The sequence below is a fragment of the Panulirus ornatus genome, chromosome 37 (genome assembly GCF_036320965.1).
Source record: "Panulirus ornatus isolate Po-2019 chromosome 37, ASM3632096v1, whole genome shotgun sequence".
In the NCBI taxonomy this organism is placed as follows: domain Eukaryota; kingdom Metazoa; phylum Arthropoda; class Malacostraca; order Decapoda; family Palinuridae; genus Panulirus; species Panulirus ornatus.
This window is the reverse complement of record NC_092260.1, coordinates 29,342,254-29,360,624: the sequence shown is the minus strand read 5'-3', so window position 1 is coordinate 29,360,624 and position 18,371 is coordinate 29,342,254. Positions and strand designations below refer to the sequence as shown.

The 18,371-nt window shown below is 46.9% G+C and overlaps 1 protein-coding gene across 3 annotated transcripts in view; it reads right to left on the bottom strand.

Moving 5' to 3' along the window:
• Positions 1 to 8,007: 8,007 nt before the first annotated feature.
• LOC139760667 (uncharacterized) overlaps positions 8,008 to 18,371 on the bottom strand; it is a 42,071-nt gene continuing 31,707 nt past the window's right edge. For all 3 annotated transcript variants that reach the window (XM_071684171.1, XM_071684169.1, XM_071684170.1), the window contains exon 3: positions 8,008 to 9,727. In XM_071684171.1, coding sequence (XP_071540272.1) covers positions 9,422 to 9,727 — 306 coding nt within the window. In that variant the 3' untranslated portion in view covers positions 8,008 to 9,421. The remainder of the gene's footprint in view (positions 9,728 to 18,371) is intronic.

The window sequence follows — 18,371 nt, the reverse complement described above, 5'->3', positions numbered from 1 at the left end:
ATGTAAGCTTTTGTTTCACTCTCCAGACCCAAGTGTGAAGTAATCAAACCCCTTTTTACTTGCTCATTAAATGGACGATCTTCCACGTGTGTACAAGAAACTTGTATGTAAACTTTGATCACGTGAACTCTTGGCTGAGAACGGCTATGTATCCATGCAAGAGACGACTTGGGCAACACGTCCCCTGCCATTCGTGTTATCTTGAGGTCCTTCGGCAAGGATCCCTGTCATGTGGTTCGTGCAGCTTCAAGCTACTCTTCTCTCAAAACGTGTGGACCAAGTTGAAGAAGTTGGTACGAGAATTTGTCTTGGGCTGGCCATATGTACAGTGCCGGAACAGTCCTGGGCTATTGAAGCGGACTGCTGGAATACAGGAAACATGATTACGATAGGAATATTCTGGACCACTGGTTTTCCGATATGCCACACTACCTGTGTAGACATATTCATGTAATTCATTCTTTATCATAATGCTTACATCAGCGCTTGGCATGGGGCTGATCGCGGCCAAGGGGGAAGTGTCTGACGCCATGTTGCGCCGCTTTCAGTCCCCCTCTCACATGGTCCAGGTACCCATTCATAGCCGGGTGAAATGATCACACACCTTCCAAGGTAAGCGTGAGCACAAGTCCAACCAACGACCTTGGGTTTAGTGGTTGAGTTTCTCTAACCACTTAGCTCACTGAGAGGCCCACCACTAGGAATTAAGCCGCAGTAAGTCGCCACAAACTTTACACTGCTCTCAGTCGTTTTCCTTATGCGGGAAATAACGTAAGAATCACAGCGGCTGACTGTTGGCACGTCTACAAACAATGACCACTTTCCAGAAATGTTTCGGATGGTTTTCAAGATATCAAGGATTAAAACGCCTTTGTTATCATGATACGCAACAAATATAGTATCATATGGCGGGCCCGTGTATTGTTAATTTGTGTGCGACAACATGACCGATACATGCTCTTGCGGCGCCGGCAGCCGGTTCTTGTGGTATGAGAGAAAAAATTAATCGAGGTGATAATTTTACAGGTCAAGGTGGCTGTGACCTTGAGTATGACCCTGTGGCTTGAACGCTACGTAATGCTTATGGATCCCCTGTTCTTAGTCACTGTCATAAACTACGTTGTTCAGTCTTTCAGGCTAAGAAATCCAGTGTGATTCATTTCCGAGTAAAGTTATAAACCTACCATGTTCCTGACATCCGTCCCTGTGACACATGAGATAAACGGTCAAGATTTACTTATGACGAAACAATAAATAATTGCTTCACTTTGGTGACGGCGAAGCCAAAATGAACGTTTCTAAAACAAACGTTTCAAGCCGTAGTGTTGAGACTTCGATGATTGTAGCGATGTCTGTGATCTAGAGATCTCAAACGCTGGTGTTGAGTCTTCGATGTTTGGTGTAATGTTCAGGCTTGTGGAGTCATATGGTTCCGGACACGCTTATCACGACGCACTGAGAACATTAACTACCTTATATAAAAAAGATTAACTAGCAAAGTTTGCTGTTAAGCCAATAATCATAATGTCAGCCAGTCTTCTGGTCGCTGCTGGACGCCCGGTGACTCAGAATTTATACGTGTTTACTGGTGAACCAGAGACGCTACCCGCTGGTAGAGCTACCCACACTTCTATACCTACTACAAAATGTCATATTTAGGACAAGTTTGTTACTCAAGTCTTTCTAGTGGAATTTTAACGACGATGCAGTTCTTATTCACAGGTTAAGGAAAGAAAAATAATACCTTACATTTTATTGATATAAAAACATATAAAAGGTTGGATGATAACATTTAAAGAGTCCCGTGAGGTTGAGTGACTCTCGAGACACTTCACTTAGGCACTGGTGGAGGTAGAGGTGTGGCAGGGCGGGGCAGCCTTGCTGTGGCGGCAAGGGTCAGCCCTACTGCTGCAGGTGGGACGGGGCAGGGCACGGGGTCGAGACAAGGGCAAGAGAACTGATAGGTAGGGGTTGGCGAGGGATTGCAGGAAACAGAAGACTGGGAAAGATAAGGTGTTGGGAACATGTGTACACAGGGGGCAGTGATGGGCTAAGGGAAGGACTACAAGGCGGCGGTGGGGAGAAAGACAAGACTTATCAAGAAATAAAGGGAAAGTCTGAGGATCGTAGGAAAAGGAAAATGACAACTAACCAGGCAAAGAGGGCGTGAGCAAGTCAAAGATGAGGAGGAAACAACAGGACGAAGAACATGGATATGAGGGAAGGAAGGAGACAGATGAAGGGCAGCGATGTAGGAAGGAGGATGGGGAAACGTGAGAGGAGGAGGAGGAGGAGCTGCAAAACTCCGGAGTTGGTGAGGCATACAGAAAGTCACGAGAACCGTAGGCTGGAAAGATGTACTGGAAGGCCATCAAGATCCCCAGTTGGGGAGGTCACGAGAACTGTAAGTGTACTGGGTGGTCACCAGGACCCCCAGGTTATGAGGTGTAACAGACGTCACAAACAAGAGTGGTGAGGTGTACTGGGAGTTACCAGGACTTTATGTATAAGCAGGCATGGCAGTTGCTACAAACAGGTTGGTTATGGGACTGTGGAGGCCTGCCTCACACATCATCCTGGGCTTCACAGCTGACGTATCTCCTGGTAACTCAGTTGTTGATTTCTCTTGATTACAGTGATATTCATCTTCAGCGGGTTATCCATGGTTTCTTCGTAAGTGACTCACACCACAGGTAAAGTGAATGATGAATACTTCGTCTAGAGAGTTACGTTACACGGGGAGAGAAGTTAAACTGAAGTCAGTGTCAACAGAAGCGAGGCACAGGCGACGTGCCCTCACACAAAAGAAGTGTATACACCAACAGGAGACGTGTCCACACCAACAGTGTCCTGGTCAAAGGCATGTCCGCACTAACAAGAGACGAGGGACGTGTCCTGATCAACAGGCGCGTCCGCACCAACAGGGGACGTGTCCTGATCAACAAATGTATCTATGCCAACAGAAGACGTGAATTCACTAACAGGCCACTCAGTAGCCACATACATTGAACACAACAAATTATATATCCTAGACATTGAAAGGAAGAAGTCGTGTCCATGTGCTGTCTGTAGGCAGGAGGTAAGAGCATCCAATCTGCACCAGACGCCACCTCATCTTACAGGTTGTGGTGGAGTGGTGCAGATGGTTCTGATACCATTGGAACTTGGTGATCACTGGCGCTGGTGTAGGGTTAGAATCTCATCCCAGTAAGCAGAAATTCAATCATTCTAACTATTTCTTCTACTTGACACAGAACTCAAGTTGACTGAGGATGGAGACGCCAAGTTCTCTTAATACTCGCTCCCCGGAGTATGTGAGGGCGGCAAAGCCACGTGTGGTGTGGAAAGAGAGGATGTGGATAGTGAGGGAGGCGAGGCTGTGGGTGGTAAGGGCCAGTAGGTTGTGAGTAGTGAGAGATGGGAGGGCCAAGAGTTTGTGAGTGGTGAGAGTTGTGAAGTTGTAGGTGGTAAGGGCGGTTAGGATGTGAGAGGTAAAGTGGAATGGGTGGCGAGTAGTTAGGGCCGGGGAGGATATGGGGGTGATGGGTGGAGACGCTGTTGGAACAAGAAGGTTGTAGGTCTGAGGTCAGGCATATGACAAGGCACCCAGGGGGATAATGTCTTTCTAGCCACACGTGAACACTCGCTCATCAAGTAAACATCCGACAGGAGAATCCTTTAAACCTTTTTGATCAAGTTAGATCTGCAGATCTGATGGTCTCATGGGTCTCCTGCCGGATGTTTCCTTGTTGCTGTTTGTCTTCACATCTTATTCTCTGAGAACATGTCACACATTCACATTATGTGTAAACGTCCTTGTCATTTATATAAAAATACTTAACACTACAAAAATTCGTCCATCGTAATGGTTTACAATCTAATTCTATTTACAGAATAACATTATACTAGTCTAGAGGGTATTCTACTATATTTACAGGACAAATAATACAATTAAAGCTTGACAAATTCAATGCCCAAAATTAATGTCCAGGAAGTGTTCAAGTGCAAAACATGTGTGGTCAGAACTGAACCTTTCACCACACCTTGACGACACGGAAACATCGGTGTCTCACATTCTATACTCGGGTCTGTGGACGATTTAGCCAACTCGAGAAAACCTGTGTCTGCCACAACGACAACCAGAGGCCGGGTGTGGAGGGCAGACATCCTCCCTCTGCCTTGCTGGATAATTATGTTGTGGTCAGCCAGGCAAGTAATTACAGTCAGTCAAGATCAAATACTTATCCAAATATAATCTCCGATTATTCATTGACCACATGCACGAGAATCTTTTCCTTTTTCATTGTAACAAAAATACTGCTTTCTATTTTCTTAAATACTTATTTCAATATTTTGTACATACCAGGAAAAGTTCAGAATTCCATAAGTTTGGAGAATGTCAAAAACAGTTGGATTTAGCTGAATCGTTTAGCTGAATCACTTCCATCTTTGCACTTGAACATCCTTTTGTCGCTAACGGGAACAGGAATGATCTGTATCACTGGAATGTAGAGAAGAGGAGAAAACCAAGCCAGACAATGATATGTATGGGGGTCAAGTGATCCCATCCTTACTGGGAACAAGTATAGACATATCTGTCTGCCTCATCTGCTCTTGATTCCATGTTCAATATATATATATATATGTATATATATATTCCCTGGGGATAGGGGTGAAAGAATACTTCCCACGTATTCCTCGCGTGTCGTAGAAAGCGACTAGAGGGGACGGGAGCGGGGGGCCGGAAATCCTCCCCTCCTTGTATTAACTTTCTAAAATGGGAAACAGAAGAAGGAGTCACGCGGGGAGTGATCATCCTCCTCGAAGGCTCAGAGTGGGGTGCCTAAATGTGTGTGGATGTAACCAAGATGTGAAAAAAGGAGAGATAGGTAGTATGTTTGAGGAAAGGAACCTGGATGTTTTGGCTCTGAGTGAAACGAAGCTCAAGGGTAAAGGGGAAGAGTGGTTTGGAAATGTCTGGGGAGTGAAGTCAGGGGTTAGTGAGAGGACAAGAGCAAGGGAAGGAGTAGCAATACTCCTGAAACAGGAGTTGTGGGAGTATGTGATAGAATGTAAGAAAGTAAATTCTCGATTAATATGGGTAAAATTGAAAGTTGATGGAGAGAGGTGGGTGATTATTGGTGCATATGCACCTGGGCATGAGAAGAAAGATCATGAGAGGCAAGTGTTTTGGGAGCAGCTGAATGAGTGTGTTAGCGGTTTTGATGCACGAGACCGGGTTATAGTGATGGGTGATTTGAATGCAAAGGTGAGTAATGTGGCAGTTGAGGGAATAATTGGTATGCATGGGGTGTTCAGTGTTGTAAATGGAAATGGTGAAGAGCTTGTAGATTTATGTGCTGAAAAAGGATTGATGATTGGGAATACCTGGTTTAAAAAGCGAGATATACATAAGTATACTTATGTAAGTAGGAGAGATGGCCAGAGAGCGTTATTGGATTACGTGTTAATTGACAGGCGTGCGAAAGAGAGACTTTTGGATGTTAATGTGCTGAGAGGTGCAACTGGAGGGATGTCTGATCATTATCTTGTGGAGGCTAAGGTGAAGATTAGTATGGGTTTTCAGAAAAGAGGAGTGAATGTTGGGGTGAAGAAGGTGGTGAGAGTAAGTGAGCTTGGGAAGGAGACCTGTGTGGGGAAGTACCAGGAGAGACTGTGTACAGAATGGAAAAAGGTGAGAACAATGGAAGTAAGGGGAGTGGGGGAGGAATGGGATGTATTTAGGGAATCAGTGATGGATTGCGCAAAAGATGCTTGTGGCATGAGAAGAGTGGGAGGTGGGCTGTTTAGAAAGGGTAGTGAGTGGTGGGATGAAGAAGTAAGAGTATTAGTGAAAGAGAAGAGAGAGGCATTTGGACGATTTTTGCAGGGAAAAAATGCAATTGAGTGGGAGAAGTATAAAAGAAAGAGACAGGAGGTCAAGAGAAAGGTGCAAGAGGTGAAAAAAAGGGCAAATGAGAGTTGGGGTGAGAGACTATCAGTAAATTTTAGGGAGAATAAAAAGATGTTCTGGAAGGAGGTAAATAGGGTGCGTAAGACAAGGGAGCAAATGGGAACTTCAGTGAAGGGCGTAAATGGGGAGGTGATAACAAGTAGTGGTGATGTGAGAAGGAGATGGAATGAGTATTTTGAAGGTTTGTTGAATGTGTCTGATGACAGAGTGGCAGATATAGGGTGTTTTGGTCGAGGTGGTGTGCAAAGTGAGAGGGTTAGGGAAAATGATTTGGTAAACAGAGAAGAGGTAGTAAAAGCTTTGCGAAAGATGAAAGCCGGCAAGGCAGCAGGTTTGGATGGTATCGCAGTGGAATTTATTAAAAAAGGGGGTGACTGTATTGTTGACTGGTTGGTAAGGTTATTTAATGTATGTATGACTCATGGTGAGGTGCCTGAGGATTGGCGGAATGCGTGCATAGTGCCATTGTACAAAGGCAAAGGGGATAAGAGTGAGTGCTCAAATTACAGAGGTATAAGTTTGTTGAGTATTCCTGGTAAATTATATGGGAGGGTATTGATTGAGAGGGTGAAGGCATGTACAGAGCATCAGATTGGGGAAGAGCAGTGCGGTTTCAGAAGTGGTAGAGGATGTGTGGATCAGGTGTTTGCTTTGAAGAATGTATGTGAGAAATACTTAGAAAAGCAAATGGATTTGTATGTAGCATTTATGGATCTGGAGAAGGCATATGATAGAGTTGATAGAGATGCTCTGTGGAAGGTATTAAGAATATATGGTGTGGGAGGCAAGTTGTTAGAAGCAGTGAAAAGTTTTTATCGAGGATGTAAGGCATGTGTACGTGTAGGAAGAGAGGAAAGTGATTGGTTCTCAGTGAATGTAGGTTTGCGGCAGGGGTGTGTGATGTCTCCATGGTTGTTTAATTTGTTTATGGATGGGGTTGTTAGGGAGGTAAATGCAAGAGTCCTGGAAAGAGGGGCAAGTATGAAGTCTGTTGGGGATGAGAGAGCTTGGGAAGTGAGTCAGTTGTTGTTCGCTGATGATACAGCGCTGGTGGCTGATTCATGTGAGAAACTGCAGAAGCTGGTGACTGAGTTTGGTAAAGTGTGTGGAAGAAGAAAGTTAAGAGTAAATGTGAATAAGAGCAAGGTTATTAGGTACAGTAGGGTTGAGGGTCAAGTCAATTGGGAGGTGAGTTTGAATGGAGAAAAACTGGAGGAAGTGAAGTGTTTTAGATATCTGGGAGTGGATCTGGCAGCGGATGGAACCATGGAAGCGGAAGTGGATCATAGGGTGGGGGAGGGGGCGAAAATTTTGGGAGCCTTGAAAAATGTGTGGAAGTCGAGAACATTATCTCGGAAAGCAAAAATGGGTATGTTTGAGGGAATGGTGGTTCCAACAATGTTGTATGGTTGCGAGGCGTGGGCTATGGATAGAGTTGTGCGCAGGAGGATGGATGTGCTGGAAATGAGATGTTTGAGGACAATGTGTGGTGTGAGGTGGTTTGATCGAGTAAGTAACGTAAGGGTAAGAGAGATGTGTGGAAATAAAAAGAGCGTGGTTGAGAGAGCAGAAGAGGGTGTTTTGAAATGGTTTGGGCACATGGAGAGAATGAGTGAGGAAAGATTGACCAAGAGGATATATGTGTCGGAGGTGGAGGGAACGAGGAGAAGAGGGAGACCAAATTGGAGGTGGAAAGATGGAGTGAAAAAGATTTTGTGTGATCGGGGCCTGAACATGCAGGAGGGTGAAAGGAGGGCAAGGAATAGAGTGAATTGGAGCGATGTGGTATACAGGGGTTGACGTGCTGTCAGTGGATTGAATCAAGGCATGTGAAGCGTCTGGGGTAAACCATGGAAAGCTGTGTAGGTATGTATATTTGCGTGTGTGGACGTGTGTATGTACATGTGTATGGGGGGGGGGGGTTGGGCCATTTCTTTCGTCTGTTTCCTTGCGCTACCTCGCAAACGCGGGAGACAGCGACAAAGTATAAAAAAAAAAAAAAAAAAAAAAATGTATATATATATATATATATATATATATATATATATATATATATATATATATATATATATATGTTTCCGAAATACATAGAAATATACAATTTTTTTTTCACCTGTCATTATGAGACCTTTGCCTGGTGATGGGTTGTTTGGTTCTCGTCCCTCGCCTCTCACAACAATGCCTTCCACACACAACACATGCCAGCACGTCCTTCAGGCCATAGACGAGGAGACGAGAGAAAACATATCTTTTTGCTGCCACTAAGCCAGCAAAACATGAGCCTGAGGAGGAAGTTTTCACCTGATGTGATTCCTTGGTCCCCGACATATCGTCTTCTGTGACCACGCAAATACCTCCTCAGGTATTTTGCCTCTGATAACATCCCGAGGCTTCTGAGACTCGTCTCCACCATCACCAGCGGGGAAAAGTTTCTCGTAATTCTATAGCTGACGATAATGATGGCAAGAGGTGAATAATCTCCCGGACAAATCATGAAAATATTGAGAAATCAAAATCTCTCTAGGCAAAGCTGCGAGAGGAACAGCGAGACATGTAAAACCTTTGATAAATAAGGAACGAAAATATGCACACGACTGACGTCATGACACCAGGAGAGTTCACACGACTGTAAATAAAACAGGTTGGGAGCCTATAATAAGGCGCGAAACGAGAAGTCAAGATTTTATGTTAACGTGAGCCAGCGAGGTTAGTGGACTACACTGCCGACCGAATACTTTCGCAAGTTGACAACTACATCTTCAGTATGGACGTCAACGATTGCTAGCCTGACTATGACAATGCTTCAGCTTTACAGTCGAGAATTGTATAAAACCTCTTCAGCAGCTCGGGCTGGCACCAACTGCGGGAGGCCATAGGATCCGGGGCTGAACACCTGGACGGGGAGTAGGCACGGTAGCGGGCGGGTGTGGGGGCCGACCAGTGGGCGGGCGACGGCCTCAGGCGGCCAGACAACCAGTCATCTGGACCCGAGACCAATACATCAAGTTATCTCCAGGACATCGGCAACTCCAGGCATGGCGACGTGGCACTCCTGCCGAGGGCTCTTACACCAAGTTCCTTAAACCTTCCACAAGAGAACCCACACAGGATCCGTGCATCGCGTGGCGGCTTAGGCACTGCTCACCTGACCTAGCCTGAACACGTACATTATCTATCCTTCACAACACTCCTAAACTCTGCCAGCAGATGCAGATGTTTCCATCAAGGCTGAGCATTAGGATGAGATGCGGAAAAATGCAACTGAAGGTCTTTTCTTCATTACAATTCTGGAAGGGGATTCGTCATATGACAAAACTACACAGTTACTGATGTAACTGTACCATCATCTCTCGTATATGGAGCCTTCATTGCCCCTCAGTTATTTCCATCCGACCAACACGATCACCAGGGTCGCCGAGCGATGACGACCTGGACCACACGCGGCCTTCACCTCTTCCTTGGTCTAGCTTTATTAGTTTTGGCGGGTTGCGGCGGGTCTCCTCCATACAACTCCCGATACTTCTGTCGCTCCTTGAGCTTCTGACGGAGGGTTAGTAGGGTGCTGGCTGACGCTCCCGTGCCCGGCCTCACATGCTTACCGGTGAGGGCGCGGGGTGCTCGCTTACGGGCACCCCCACACGATTCGGAAGGGGACAAGTCCTGGTCCTCCCCGCCAGTGGTGCTGGAAGGTAAAGTTCCACAGGGAGATCCTGCCGAGGAGGACCGCTGGTCCAGGGAAAGCGGCTGCGTCTCCTGTGGGGAAAAAAATGGAAGCTTAGTAAGGGGCTCGGAGTGGGAGAGAGAGGCGTTCGCTACCCAACTAACAAACCAACACAACACATCTGGAGCCTCGTTGCTAAGAGCACACGGCGGAGCAACTTTTTGTGGGCCTACTTAACAGGTTTGAGGAATCCGAGAGAACCGTTCTGTACTTGATTAAAATCTCTCTCTATATGGCAACCAAGTTAACCCTTACAGCTCCAGACGTGTCCATATATACACGGTTGACACCATGCCACTCTCTACTGAGTGAACGTCCACGTTCTAAAATAGAGGTGCACTCTGTGTACATCTACTCGCCATAGAAAACGGGCATGATGAATACATAAAAATAGATGTAAATTTCATCTAAGCAGCAACCTCATGAATAAGACTACTCAGAAACACACGCTCACCTCCACCCCTCTCTGTATTCAGTTTCTAAATATAACTAGACGAGAGACATGTATTACAGTTTCAGTACAAATGGGTGCAGAAGACAACAATGACTTGAGTGAAACAATACAGCAATGGAAGTGAACAAGGTAAAGGTTATTAGGGTCGAGTGGCGGCGTTCATCACAGTTACAGGGACCAGACAGGTGGCCAAAGGAGAGAGGCAAGGACGGCCGGTCGGGTCATTGAGGAGGCACCACCTCTGCTCCTCGAGGAGACACCACCCATGTTTCCTAAGGAGCATCGCCTCTGCTCCACGAGAAGGCACCACTCCTGATCCCTAGGGAGGCGTACCCCTGTATTCCCGGAGGCACCACCACAACCCTGCTCATCACCCTCAGTTCTAACTCACGCCCGACGGCCTGACTTACCCTCATGTCATCACCCTCTACCGGTTCCTCGCTCAGAATCCACACCAATGCTTCTGGGGTAGACTACCTAGTGAACTTAGTCTGGATTACTTCTGAATAACACAGATCATGTAAGGTTTACTTAGGTTACTTAAAGTGAGGATACCTCAGTCTCCTTTACTTCCGCCTGGCTGACTGGGCTCTATGGTTCCATGTAGGATGTAGGAGGTGCTGGCGATAGAGCTGTGGTGGTGAAGGTCCTCACTCTCCACCACCTCAATCCATCACGTGACCTTCGGTAGTAGGGAATCATCTGACGTCAACGCTTCACATTCGTAGCAATGACGTGGCTTCAAGTTAAACATTGGTTAGCATCTCCCTCCAGCATTTTCCTCCCAACACCGACGACTGAAGGATATGTCCTTTTATTCAATACGCGTCAAAGGAGTAACTCACTCCATCTGTGGAGTGTGAAGCGTAAGGTCTTTATCCCCAGGTCCTGCTTATTCTCGACATGGTACAGGTATCTACAGCTCTGGGAAGTGAACGGTGCAGTACCTTAAGGGCGGTACGGGAGCCAGCTGACGGCAGGGGTGGCCGCCGCTAACATGCAATAAAAGGATTAAGGTGGTCTCTGCCTGTGACGTCACCACCACACGCCACTGCTGCCTTTAATGATTCTGTGACCACAACTCCAGGAGTATGGTTCCTCTCGCTACAGTCGTTGTGAAAAGCTGTTTTTTTCATACCGTACCCTGACCCTACCACTGAATGTAGCGCAGCATTGGGGCTGCAGTAGCTTCTGGGTCAGGGATGCTGGGGTTATGGCCATAGCTGTGGCTTGTCTGGCCTGCGTGAACAGTCGACAGCACAGACCACCCTTCCCTACACTCACTACACAACCTGGGCCTCAGGTGAAGCACCTGTGCCTGGGGAGAGGAAGGTGACTACGTGCGGAGGCCTCTCACCCGCTGGGGAAAGTAAACAAATATTTCTTAATATTCTTCCATATATCATCCTTCCACCGTAATTCCTTTGACAGCCTAAATCTTAGTAAACCGAGCCATCACCAGACATTTTCACTTCCAATTATAAACATTTATTGGTAACCAGTAAAGTCCTCAGATGTGAGATGCATAAAACAAGTGAATTTCGTGATATGATACTAAACAACTTGTGACTGATACCACGGTGTTGTGTTTGGTTAGCTAACTGTGACGTCACTGAGTTTACTTCTTTGTGTGGTCTAAAGTGTGTTACGTCACTAGTGCATAAATGACAGGTTGGTTTCAAGAATGTGACGTAAGTGTTGCTCGATGTCTGGTTGGTTAAAGAATCGTTACGTCACTCGTGAATGCAGTGATTGGCTAATTGAAACTATGATATAGATAGAATTTCTGCTGACTGGTTGTTAACAGATTCTGCATTGTCAGCAGAATCGTTATCAAGTGACGACTGAAGCTACCGTGATGAAGGTGTGGCACGAATTTCCTTTTACATTACATTTCTATCTTGACCAGAGGACAACTCACGCCGCAGGTTAGACCTCGTCTCCGCCTGAATCTGTAACGTGATTGGTTCACCCAACACGTCACCTTGTTAGAACACCAGCTGGGTGTGGGAGGTCAATCATGCATTTCTTGGGTTAACGATACGAGCCTGGTACATACACAGTGTGTTACGAGGATTGCTTAGTAAAAACAGAAGGCCATGAAAAGTGAAACTCCAGCAATTATGATTAAGGGTGAGGTAAAGATGATCATATGTTGTTATGCAACGTATCGGGGCACAGAAGAGCGCGGGATGTCCTTCTTGCACGGTCTATCGCGAGCTGAACACACACACACACACACACGTACGTTAGCTTCTCAACCATCAATCTGTGTTCACTCAGAGCCGACTTAAATTCAGTAACTTTCTTGAGGAGGGAGTGATGGAGCCCGGCAGGAGTGTTGTACGGGCTTGTTGCTCCCCGGCTCCCTTGGCCAACCCAGGAAGAGAACTAATTCACCAGTACCTGCACAACACAGACCCTGCCGCGCCTCGTTAACTCTCATGTTACTACACAAGTTACACTGTCATCAATAAAGAATTTCTCCTTATACGTCATTTTTATCCATGTACTAAAAGTTTCTGAAGTTTTATCTGTAAATAAAAGACAACATGTGTGGGAAGTAGTGTTTCATCACAGGAAAATCAGTGAACGTCGCCACCTGCAAGTGTTCAGCAACTCTTCTACTTCGTGCTACATGACAAGCTTCATGGCTGGACGCTGTTCAGAGACAGTGACCTGGAGACATGTCCGATTAACCCAAAGTATCACCTCATGTCCATTCGGCCAGTCATGCCTTCTCTCCTCGCATCTACCCACCCGGGTTGCTGTTAAATCAAAATATATTGTTTTATCTATTCTGGGTACTCATCAAGCCGGGAGAACAGGTCCCATCCGGTCCGCCAGCAACCTGGGTAGCTTGCTGACCCATCCCAGGCTAGGTGTGGTAAGGGTACAGTAGCTGTGAGGGTACAGTATCTCTGGTAAGGGTACAGTAGCTGTGAGGGTACAGTATCTCTGGTAAGGGTACAGTAGCTGTGAGGGTACAGTATCTCTGGTAAGGGTACAGTAGCTGTGAGGGTACAGTATCTCTGGTAAGGGTACAGTAGCTGTGAGGGTACAGTATCTCTGGTAAGGGTACAGTAGCTGTGAGGGTACAGTATCTCTGGTAAGGGTACAGTAGCTCCGGTGGGGGTTCGGTAGCTGTGGTGTGAGTACAATATCTCTGGAGAAGTTAAACTCTAGATGCTGTGGTGTAGCTAAGGTTTACCCTCACCACAGTGTCCTTCCTTCGCCCACATCTAATTGCATGTGTTTACGTGGAGGTTACGGAGACCTGTAGCTCACTGCTGGAGACGTCCAGAGTGTGTGTCACTCAGTTGTATCCTCAACCTGTACATATGCTAGGTAGCGATATCACCAGAAACTTTGTCATTCTTGACTCCCGAGTCTCGCTCCGTAAAGGTCCTGGCGAGATGCTTGCCTTTCTGTCACAGTTGTGCAGACTCTTCACACGGTCGTCCTGGCTTAGAAGAGTCGTATCTTCTACCAACAGCTTTGTTCATGACTGAAACCGTCGCTCATCAATATATATCAAGTCCTATTCCAAGACATTTACAACACACTAAGTAAATGTAACATCTCTGAGCTCGTTGCACAGCAAAGCTTCAGTGGAAACAGCGAGACTGAAGTACTGGAATCTAATTATCAATTGCGGAGGTAATGACGGCGAGACTCAACCAGTAGGCGTGCAGTACAGGTAAAGGGAATCTTCATCTGCTCCGCTCTGTGAGGTAAACAATGTGTGGTGATTTGGTTACGACCGAGTGGTGATCCCGACCAGACACAGCTCTGAACCTCCATAGTGCAAGTTCTCTTTTGAACTGTTCTATTTTTACCACACAGAGGCTAAAGGAACAAGCACGGTAAAGTCGGTCATATTCTAACGCAACCAGAGAGAGAGAGAGAGAGTGCGAGGAGACCTGTCCAGTTTTACTTAAGGTGACGCGAACAGTTCCTTGCCTGGGTGTGAGGGGAGGGATGGAGGGTGAGAACCATCGCCTTACTGCCCCTGACACTTTTCATCAGACCTGGCTTGGTCCTTGTCCTGTAAACGTATAATGGTGTCTATAAAGAAAAGATCAAGGAACCAGCCTCTAAACACATGATTTTCCGGAGCACCCTGAGCGTTGGTCAGGGAAGGAGAGGTTTAGCAACACGTGTAGTTTGTACAAATATAAACAAGAGGAGTCCTGCAGGAACACAAGCTCCCAACCGTTGCATAATTACACGCGAGTTACGTTCTGGAAACTGATCTTAAAACTCGTTCTTGGAGGAGTGGTTTAACTGGCCTCACTGGATCCATGAGCTGTTGCATCGGTGACCTCAACCCACTGTCTCACGTCCAGTACCTGAGGTGCTTTTATGCCGGTCCTGCCTGATCATTTACTTCAGCCGTCGAGTCTACGTTGATTCTCTCTGAGGGAGAGGTCAAGGTCTCCTAGCAGGGGCATTACTGCAGCTGTTCATGTAAGCTCCTCCGGAAGGAAAACACCTAAATATGAGTTACTTTCAAGATGTTAACTTTATAAAGGCATTTCCTAAGTTCCCTTAGGTTGAAGGCCAGGTCGGGGTTAACTATGAGAGAACTTGACCTGACCCAACACATCGTTAAGTATTTTTGCAGCACACTTGACCTCGGCTTGACCTACCCCTCGTCATGACCCAGGCTTGGCCTGCTCCCGCAGTGAACCAAGGTCGATCTGTTCTTGTAAACAGCACATCCTGCACGAACTGACGGGCGGATGTATACATGCCTGGCTATTACTGCCTTCCTCTGTTCCTAGTAGTGGTTGGTGTTGGCGGAGCGGAATGAAAATCAGCGCAGAAACAAAATCTGCCGAGCAGATGGCGGTGTTTGCAGCGGTGAGAGGAAGAAGACCTGTGGCCGCACGGGCGCGGGGGAGGAGCTCGGGTCCTCAGGCGTTGCTGGAGGAACTCGGTCGTTGGTTGCAGGTTTTACCGCGAACGGCGAAGGGACGTGCCAGTAGGGGGTCACACCGCCAGCCGCCTGCTTGATACGGCTTTCTCAATATTATAAAATCCCAGCTAGAAGCTTTATGGCCATTACCACCGTAGTTTGTAAATGACTTAGCAGGGGGAGCACATGTGACCTGGTCGAGCTGTAGTGACCTGCTTCACAATGATGGCTTAGGATCCCAGGGGTTTTCTAGCCGTCCACACTCACGGACAACACTGTATCATGCATCTTTAGAAGAAGAGATAGAAATATAATCAACACAGTTCTCATCTGTTTCAGAACCTAGCATCCTATAAGAACAGGTATGGCGGTAAACATGACTAATAATGTGCTACATCATGAGACCGGATCTTGATAGAAACCTCAGCCATGGGATTACTGTGAGTGTTCAAGGCAAGAGGGACCTCCTTTCAGAGCAAATGGTAAGGAAGCAGAACAACGGATGCACTCCACACACCGTGTCCGTTTCATTGTTATATAACCAGTGCCTTTGATATGAATGGCTGACCCTCACTACCATCGCCCAAAGCGGGATTCCAACACCTGACCGAAATATCTAATTAACGTTTAGAGATCCCAGTTATTCCAACCGTCTGTTATACCGATGATGTTCTGCGGTGCAACATTAACTTCTCCCACGCACAGGGAAGACAGGAGGCGGTAGGAGTTGATCCAGACCACAAGATGGTTGGTTGGGCACGACCTCTGCTGCACCATCAGAGACAGGGAGAGCTGGTCGTACCGTCCGCTCACCGCCACCGCCTCCATTAAGCTCCCTATGTGGCTAATGATACCCGAACCCTTATTAAGCAGTTATGGTTTATAAGACTCTCAAATCTCAGGACTAACCTCTAACTGAGCAATGTGTCCGGACGTCCGTGACGTTCTTAACACGCAGAGAAAATGTACAAAAAGAAAAGAATATACTACAGTGCAAGAGAACGGAACAGGACCCTCCACCTGCACAGCGTGCACGTTACCTCATGCTAATACCATCACGATACAAGCAACAAAAAGTGGTTCCTGCATCCCATCGCTAAACGCTGACCACTACACTGCGTCAAGGAGAGTCTGCAGAGTCAGCTGCCTTAGCGTGTCCGCAGCATAACATTATGAGCGATGACGTATCCCTGCGAATGAACCTTGTGCCGTAACTCCTCTTGATGTCCTAGACGAAAATCCACTTCCAGGAGAGCGAAGTCCTTCCCAAGTGGGTCACGTAGGGGTGCTCCGAGGCCAAGTAAAAAACGGATCGTGAAAGGTTCCTCTAAAAGGCACAGGATGTGAAGTTAAACTTTCTTTTCCGTGGGGTCGAGAGCAGCGGACTGTGCGAGAGGACCCTCGGCTCACTGGTGGTGATCAGCTCCAACGACGTTTCTAGATATGAAGATTACGTAATACTCCCCTGACACGCCTCGCTACACACGCCGCTGTGCTAACTCTTGAGTAGGATGGTACAATCCTTGACAACGACGGTACAACCCTTGAGCACATAGGTACGATACTTGGTTATATAAGACGGACTGGCTTTTGCCCTGATCTATAATGGTCGGGTCAAATGTCACGCCACCTTACCCAAGGGTCGTACCGTTCTGCTCCGGGGGTTAATGGACCAACAGACACTCACCTGGCGCTATGGCCTTGAACACGGGACAGATTCTCTAGTATGAAAGGAATCAAGAGCTGCGTGACGTCTGTCATTACTACAATCATTACCAAAACAACTTCGAATTGGGATCTGCCCGGGTTTACATCCCTGCCATCTTTAATGGCACCGCTGGAGGTACAAGAGGGTCAGGGGAGGGGGTGTAGGAGGCGTGAGGGTCAGAGGAGGAGTGTAGGAGGAAAGGCTGTGTGCCAGGAGGATGGGACAGGCATGCAATAGGACTGGCTAGGTGGTCCGGATATCAGTTTCACAGTGTGGTTGGCAAGGTTGTGTTGTTGTGATGGCAGGAAGTGATGGAAAACGTAAGATATAGTCGAGTGTCAAGGTGCATGAAGGCATGAGAAAACAGGACAATATTCATGACAAGAGGAGCGTTAAACTTTAAGGAAACCGACATTTATGGAATGTTAGGTGATCTGGAACCTTGAGACTAAGTTATTCAACACTAATTGTACACCAATGGCCGCCCGACCACCGAACTCAACATTTTGTAAAGACATTGAATTTGTCGAGACCTCGTAACCAGATCCAACGACACGTAACCAAGAGTGAACAAAAGGTGGCGGAAGAAGACTTGGCAACACAAGGACGGCGTCGGCTGCCGCTATACCGAAGCTGATTCTTTCCTCCTTTAACTCATGCTTCGGAACCTTACTCCATATCTTCTATGTTTACATTCAGTATATATGTAGAGTTCCTTGACATCTACTTTATGAAGAGGTAACTCACGTTTATCTAAAGAGATGTACAAGATAATGAAGATGATAATTACAAATTTATTTTATCTTATTTTTTCAAGTAAAGGCTTCGAAACAGATCGTGCGATGGCTTTGCTGAAGGGAAGACTTTGATACCATGTGTTGAGGGTTCACATGGTTCAGGTCGTCACTGTCAAGGCTCCGGAGCTCTCATACTCGGCAAGACAAAAAAAGGCAGCAGCGGAAGTGCAATAATAACCTGTCAACTCTGCGTTTCTAAGCCGGGACCTGAATGTAGCTGTCGCCAGGATGAGAAGGAAAGTGCTCATGCATAAACAACCTGAGTTAACTTAAGACTGAATTCAACCAAGTTTGAAAAGTGTTTGGTTAACCTCTTGAGCACTGCTATGCGGCAATGTGCTATGATGAGCTAGCCTTTGACCTGAACCTTAACGGCCAGGTCAAAAGCCAGGCCATCGTACTCAAGGGTCCTACTATCGTATTCAAGGGTCGTACCGGCGTGCTTTGGGGTTACACGTCCTTCGCCCCCTCACCACAGGTGTCACTCTGAGAACTGTCGTCGCCAGTCCAACTGGTTGGCATGGAGTCCCGTATCCTGTGGCAGTAGTTCGCAGTCGAACCCAGCAAGTCCCCGGGTGAGCAGCAAAACCCCGGGCGGGCAGCAAGTTCCCGGGTGGCCAACACATCTCTCAACGCGCCACGGATGACCAACAGCAACATACACACTAGCACACACACAGGACCATGCAACAGAGGCCAGTATGTAGTGCCAGGCCACCAACCGTCAGATAAAACGTTACCTGCTACATGTTACACTGACGTTACCTAATACTCGTTAAACAGACGTTACATACTA